The sequence below is a fragment of the Rhinopithecus bieti genome, unplaced genomic scaffold (genome assembly GCF_001698545.2).
Source record: "Rhinopithecus bieti isolate Rb0 unplaced genomic scaffold, ASM169854v2 scaffold_12013, whole genome shotgun sequence".
In the NCBI taxonomy this organism is placed as follows: Eukaryota; Metazoa; Chordata; class Mammalia; order Primates; family Cercopithecidae; genus Rhinopithecus; species Rhinopithecus bieti.
The window spans coordinates 1020900-1028701 of record NW_016807120.1 but is presented as its reverse complement, the minus strand read 5'-3'; the positions used below and the strand labels follow the sequence as shown (position 1 = coordinate 1028701).

The following is a 7802-nucleotide window of genomic DNA, read 5'->3' as shown; positions in this document are numbered from 1 at the left end:
CAGTTGCCTCCATGCTATCACTGAGAAGGAGAAATCAGGCAGACCCAAGCATTAGTTCTTGCTGGCTTCCACCTCTTATTAGATAACAATGATGATTATTGTAAAGTAGGCAGGAAATAAAATAGAGATAAGATTAACCTGAACTTAAAAATTATATCATTTAATTTTAGAACTGGAAAGGTCTCTAAAAATAATCCAGTCAAACCCCTCACTGTGCTTTGAATGTGTCCCCCAAAGCTCACGTGTTGAAAACTTAATACAAGTGCAAGAGTCTTGGAAAGTGGGGCCTAAAAAGAGATGATTCGATCACGAGGGTTCTGCTCTCATGAGTGAATTAATGCCATTACCTCAGGAGTGGGTTAGTTACAGAAGGTGGGCTTGTTATAAAAGTGAGACCATGTGCAGAGGCTCACGCCTACAGTCCCAACACCTTAGGAGGCTGAGGTGGGTGAATCACTTGAGGCTAGGAGTTTGACACCAGCCTGGGCAACATAGTGAGGACCTCGCCTCTAAAAAATACAAAAACAAAACAAAACAAACAAACAAACAACTGGGCATGGTTGCTTAAACCTGTAGTTCCAACTACTTGGAAGGCTGAGGCAGGAGAATCACTTGAGCCCAGGAGTTGGATGATGGTGTCACTGCACACCAACCTGGGTGACAGAGCAAGACCCTCGGTCTTTAAAAAATAAAAAAAAAAAAAGAAGTGAGTTCAGCCCCCTCTTTCTCTCTCTCTTGCTTTCTCTCGTGCTCTCTTGCCCTTCTACCTTCTACCATGGGATGATGCAGCAAGAAGGCCCTTACAAGATGCTGGCACCTTGATATTGAATTTCCCAGCCTTCAGAACTATGAGAAATAATTTTTTTCTGTGTAAATTTCACAGTTTGTGGTGTTCTGTTTCGGCAACCCAAAGTTGACTAAGATGCCTCTTTATTTTACAGATGCAGAAACAGACACCCAGAGAAAGTACTAGAATTTTTGTCCTAGGTTACCTATCCTGCAATAGCAGAGTCTAAAGTTAAATTCAGATATCTCTACTAGCTCTCTCCTGGCTGCAATTCTACTACCAACCTTTGGAAGTGTGCTAAACATTCTTGTTTCTTCTGTAATATCCTAAAGAACAGTACAATATGGTGATTAAGTATCTCTTTTCCTAATTTATATTTAACGGAAAACCCAGAAATGATAGTAATAATAGAGGAAATGTTCTCAGACCTGAAATGGTACTACAGTAGCTATTATTAATTTCTATTCATTGCATATTAACAATCTGAGACTTACTGCCCAAACTAACTGAAAATGCAGGATTCAGTACCATATTGAAGAATAATATTTTTGCCATGGCAAGGAAGAATAAGGTTTGTGAGAAGAGGCAGAATGGCATGTCAAATTTTGAAGTCTTCAAAAATAAGATTTTTTTTCATCATGCTTTCTGAATCAATGTTATTTTAAAATGAATGTATGCCCAACCTTTCTTACTCACACAGCCCTACACAGTCTATACTATCAGTAGGGAGAGCTAGAGTGCCGAGCTAGCTGTTACATGTGGTTTTTGTTTCCATTTGCTGAGTGAGGGGGAAAATCAAACAATCAACATATCAAGATAAGTGAAATACCTGCTGTGTTTATTGAAGGGTGTGACTGGCAATGACTAATGCAATCATTTTCTACTTGAACAGATTCAGGTTCAAAATGATACTTCAGTTATTTCTAAAATGAAAAGAATGATTGCAGTTCTATTACTACTTGCAGTTATTAAATCATTGTCATATCAACTGTTTCCTTTCCCTTCCCCTGTTTCCATTTAGACCTCCAGCACTATGTAGGAGAATGCAACCATTTGGTCATGAGGCTGAGCTGAGAAGAATGCTACCCTACAGCATACTGGGAAATGCTGGACCAGAAGTACTTCTGTTAGTTACTTCTTTGCTAAATCACTCATCTTGCAAAATTGACCATTCAGAGATACAAACTATTGTATGTCCCAAATACTCTGGTTAAAAATGTAGGGTGATCTTCCTTTTAGGCCCTGTATAATATCATTGGACTTTATGGATAGTTAGACATATCATTTTTTCGAATGGCAGCCTGCTTACTTGATGCCATTGACAGAAAATAAATAGCTATAAATAAATGTCTAAAGCTAGTGTGACTCTATCCAAAGATTCTGCATAATCCCATTTAGAGTAATGAGGACTATAATGACAATCTTAAGTACACTAATTTTTTAAAAGAAATCTCCTTCATCTTATTCTTACACATGGCATTGATTATATTCTTCCTCCATTGGATTAAGAAGCAGGAAGTCTAGATAAGAATAAAAGCAGTCCCTTAGTTACTGGAGTAGCTTAGACCTCTCACAGGTGATATTTGTAGTTCACATCAAGCCTGAGCAAGTATTTAGACTAGTTTTACATGTTGAAACCAAAGGGGAAGTTTAGCAAGGACATTGTTTCTTGCTTTGAAAGAGGCAGGCTAAGATATATGTGTATATTTTGTTCACACAGTGAACTCCCCTCCCTTTTTTTTCCTGCTCCTCTCCTGCTTGGAGCTGACTCCTCCTTCCTGCAGCTCTGAGGATCACAGGCTGATTGAAGAACACAGCAGTTCAGATGGAAATCTGTGCACAAGCTCCCTCTGACTGGCTCACGCTCGCCCTCTCTCTCTCTCTCTTTCTTTCTCTCTACCTTCAAAGCTGAAACCTACCTGACAATCTCCTGCCTTTGAATCCAGCTCTGCAACCAAATGCATCATTTTACTGCTCTTAAAAGTGAACAGAGTTTGATTATCTCAAGCTACAAGCTGCTTTGCTCCATAAGAAGAACCCCAAAGGATCCAGACATCATTGGTTTTCAATGTACCTGAAGAGTTTGTTTGTTTGTTTGTTTGTTTTTTCTTTCTTCCCTGAAACTTGATGGTGGGAAGGAGTTTTTGCTTTGTTTTTAATTGGAATGTTGAAAAGTTGTTTGCTCGGATTTTTTTTTTTTTTTTTTTTTTTTTTAATGCTTGAAGTGGAACCTAATTTTTAAATATAGCTTGAGTCAGATCTAAAGGAGACATGCCTGACCATTTGCTGAAGGACTGACCGGGAGAACATCTAGAGGGGAACTTGGTAGGAGAAATGAAATCTGATTTACAGCAGCCAGTCTTTCTTTTGAGAAAACTATCAGACTCATTGATAAGAGAAATTAAATATTGACCAAGGACAATGTCTTTATTTCTCAGTAACTTATCAACAAATGACTCTAGCCTGTGGAAAGAGAATCATAATTCTACGGACCTTTTAAATCCGCCAGGAACTCTGAATATCTATCTTTTTTGCTTGACATGTCTCCTGACTTTTGCAGCCTTGGTGGGCAGCATTTATTCACTAATTTCCCTGCTGAAGATGCAGAACAGAACTGTTGTGTCCATGCTTGTGGCTTCCTGGTCTGTGGATGATCTCATGAGCGTCCTGTCGGTGACCATCTTCATGTTTTTGCAGTGGCCAAACGAGGTCTCCGGTTACTTCCAATTTCTATGCACCACATCTGCCTTATTGTATTTATGCCAGGGCCTCTCTAGCAACTTGAAGGCGACTCTCCTAGTCTCTTACAACTTTTACACGATGCACAGGGCTGTGGGGAGCCAGACAGCCTCCAGAAGATCGGGCCAGGTGCTTGGCGTGGCGCTGACCGTGTGGACAGCCAGTCTGCTGCTCTCTGCACTCCCGTTATGCGGCTGGGGCGCCTTCGTGCGCACGCCCTGGGGATGCCTGGTGGACTGTTCCAGTTCCTACGTGCTGCTCCTCTCTACCGTGTACGCTTTGGCCTTCGGACTCCTCGTGGGCCTCTCGGTCCCACTTACATACCGATTGCTGTGTTCTGAGGAGCCGCCGAGACTCCACGCCAACTACCAGGAAATTTCCCGTGGAGCTTCAACTCCTGGGACCCCTCCTACTGCGGGAAGAGTGGTTTCTCTGTCCCCAGAGGATGCTCCCGGCCCGAGTCTGCGGCGCTCTGGAGGATGCTCCCCGAGCTCAGACACCGTGTTTGGACCGGGTGCGCCCGCTGCCGCTGGGGCTGGAGCCTGCAGGCGTGAGAACCGGGGGACTCTCTACGGCACCAGGAGCTTCACCGTGAGCGTAGCGCAGAAGCGCTTCGCTTTGATCCTAGCACTTACAAAAGTCGTCCTTTGGCTGCCCATGATGGTAAAAGTGCAGTTGCTCACAAAGCGCGAGTGTGGGTGCCAGACAGTGTAAATGAGTGTCGGGACCGGCGTCGCTGGTTTGGGGAGTCACCAAGAGACACACAGTGAAGTCCGCTTGCAAGTGTCTCTCGCTGGATTTTAGAGATGCACTTAGATAGAGGAAGGCAGTCCGGGATAGGGCTAGTTGGCCGCAAAACCTTTGCTACTAAATGCTTCTCCTTTCAAAAGTCAGGGGAGTAGAGATCGCTTTCCGTCGCGAGCGACTTAGTTTTCCATATTGATGGTGGCCAAGGATATTGTCTCACACAGCAAAATCTGAGAGTATTCAGAAAAGGAGAGAGGGAATTAAAAGGTTTTTTCCCTTCAACCTTCTGTCATCCCGTTCTAGCCGTTCCATTCCCGACTAGTAAGGACGACGCCCATCCTCAGCAGGGAGGGATAGAGGGGAGGAGATATCAGTTGTGGAGGGAGAAGACAGGGGACAAAACAGGCTTTTGTTCCTCCTTCTAGGAGGAAGCCGATTAAAAGGTAGCAGAGTGGCGCCCCGCTGTGACCAGCGCGCATGGGCGGAGGTGAGGGTCCAGGGAGGCGACAAAGACCATTCGGAGAACCAGACTCAGGTTTCCCGGACGCCTGTTTCCCAGCTAGCGTCCTCCACGTTGTAGACTGTGCCTTTCTGGTGGAGTCTTGAATAGGCAGCGGGCGCAGACCCGGCACTCAAAAGCAGAAACTCCTCCCAATCCTGTGCTGTCTGGCGTAGCGGGGTGCGTCCCGCCGTTCCCAAGAGCCCACCACCAAGGACAGGGCGCCAGCTCCGTAGCAGAGCTCCCCTCTCGCTGTCAATCAGGAGAAGGAACTGGAAAGGGAACTGAGGCAGCGTGAGTGGAGAAAAGGCTTGGGAAGTACAAAGTATAATTTTAGGTTAGATCTGAAGTTCTCTTGCCCTTGCAGATGCACATGGTGGTCCAGAACGTCGTGGGGTTTCAGAGCCTTCCCTTGGAGACATTCAGCTTTCTACTTACCCTGCTGGCCACCACTGTAACCCCAGTGTTTGTCTTGTCCAAACGCTGGACCCACTTACCCTGTGGCTGCATCATCAACTGCAGGCAGAACGCATACGCAGTGGCATCCGATGGGAAAAAAAGTAAGTCCTCAACACCGCGGTGATTGGCAGCAATACTCGTTCAGTGACTTTCAGAAAAGTAGTCTATTAACAAAGCTGCCTCAGTAGGGAATGGAGAGTCCAAGGATAAATGTAAATGGTAAATAGTGAGAGGAAATTATGAAACAATCACTACCACAGTTTGGGGATAGATTTTAAATGAGGCTGGTTTTGAAAAACCCCATGAAGTGCTGTGGCACTGAATAATTATTTTAGGCAGGAAAAAAAAAAAGGAAAGACTAGAATTCATTTAGCACATCATGTCAACAAAGGCACTTAGATGATATATTCACCATAGTTCTTAGTCCAGAATAGAAAACAAACTCCTCTCCCAAGTCTAGAATGAGATGCAGCATTGCCATAAGAAGCTTGAATTTGAAAAGGATTATTAACCTTCTGAAAGGAGTTGAAAACTCATTACACTATAACCCATTATTATGCAATCGAACAGTAAAGAAAGGCATTTTTGTTGTTTTACTGCTTGTGTTCTTCCAGGGTTTTGGAAAGTTTTCAGAGTAAGGAATCAGAGTACTTGAAAACAGTTCCAAAACAAATTGCAAGTGTAGGCCTCTCTCTCTCTCTCTCTCTCTGTCACACACACACACACACACACACACACACACACACACACACGGGTGCCCTGGACCAAACACAAAAACAAACAAAACCTCAGTTTAAAAAAAAAAGGACACAAGTGACAGTTTGTTACTGTGTGTTCATGTATGAATCTAGCCAAATTATTTACTTAAAGAAGACTCTGTGTTCTGAAGAGTACACCTAGAATGAGAGTGGAAAGTAGGGTCCATTCCAGAACTCCCTAAGTGTAATTGTTCCCATATTCTAAGACAGGAAAAGTGTTGAGGAGTGAGCTGTATATTTTGACTCTGTCAGGAAGAAAAAGGATATTATTGTATTATTCCAGACAGAATATAGGATGTTTTATCACTTAATAAATCTGAGAATGCGTTAGTGCATGCTGCATTAACTGTCCTATTAATTGTCCTTTGCTCAGATCATGCAAGTATATTATTCTTTAACAGAGATGAAGGATAAATAAAAACGGTCTATCTCAGGCTATTTTGGGGTTGCAAAATCTAGAGAATATCAAAGTATACTCTGCAATCAATTAAACAACAAAGTTATTTGATGTAATTAGCCATGAACTGGCCATTTTTCTTATGTCATAATGATGGCATTTAAAATTTACAATGTCTAGATATTTTTCAAATGACCAGAAAATTTTTTATTGTTAAGAATATCATTAAGTTTTATTAGTAGTAGATGACAGATGCATTTGTCTTTAAAATAACCTTAGAATTTATAATAATGATGTGTCTCTAAAGACTAATATCCAGAGCAACAGTGACAGGGAAAATTAATAATAAACCCTTATGGACCACTTATAAAAACATGTAACATAAAGGAAACAATTCACAAGCCTCAAAACTCTAACATTCTAATAAATCTTAGCATTTTGCCACTAAACTAGTAAACTAGCCCAGTTTTGTGACATCTAAAATTGTGAGAGGGATGAGTCTAGTGTCAGTGAAAATGAAAAGTCTTAGTGAATTAGTTGAAAGCAGTCATTTTTAAGAAGTGGGGACCATCCATCTCAGAGCTGAAAACAAAGCAGACAACAGACTTATTCTTGTAAATGACCTATGAAATATTCTACTTTCTGTACTGCACAGACAGAAGAGTCTTACGGCAGGCTAGCAGAATCAACAGTCACACTCATATCACAGGTTTGAAATTAAAAATATGTCTTTTGAGATCAAAATAATGTTTTTTTCTAAAATTACCATTGCTTTTATTTGTGTTTATTTTAAAATTCCAAAGAAGGACTTATATGAAGGCTTATAAAAAAGAAGCATGGCTTCACAAATAAAACATTGTGATAAACTTTAGTTTAAGATACTTATAGTTCAAATGACTCCATTCCCCCCATGATCCAGGCTGTGATATCAGAACTTTCTGAAAATAACAGTGATGTGTTTCTACTGTCTGAGAGGCCACCATCAATTTTTGCTATTGCTAGTATAACACAACAAAATTTTAAAACCCCAAACATAGCACATGCTTAGGTGGACCAGGTGGTTGATCAGCTAGAGTATCTTAATTCTTCGATGGTTCGAGTTGTATGTTTAAACTTTTTGTCCATAACAAACTAAGATTCCCTCTCTTTATATCCTTTATCAGTCAGCGGACTTCAGAAGCAAGGGAGAGAAAATATTTTTTCCCTAACATATTTATCATAGGTTAATTTTGAAGATGTAAATATAATTATAAAGCTCAACTTCACTAAATGGGAACTGAGAGATGTGCAACCAGAAAATGAATGTGAGCAGTGGAAAAATAATTTGCAGAAATAATAATCCTCTCCTGTTTCCAACAAGAATCTGTACTACTAGTGTCTCAAAAGTGTTTTTTTTTTTTTTTTTTTTTTTTTTTT

General features: G+C 41.3%; 1 protein-coding gene across 1 annotated transcript in view; it reads left to right on the top strand.

The window, feature by feature from the left end:
- The first annotated feature begins 3108 nt into the window (after positions 1-3108).
- GPR149 (G protein-coupled receptor 149) overlaps positions 3109-7802 on the top strand; it is a 103351-nt gene continuing 98657 nt past the window's right edge. Inside the window, exons 1-2 of the mRNA XM_017880265.1 lie at positions 3109-4189; positions 5140-5332. Of these exons, the coding sequence (XP_017735754.1) occupies positions 3209-4189; positions 5140-5332 (1174 nt within the window). The 5' untranslated portion in view covers positions 3109-3208. The remainder of the gene's footprint in view (positions 4190-5139; positions 5333-7802) is intronic.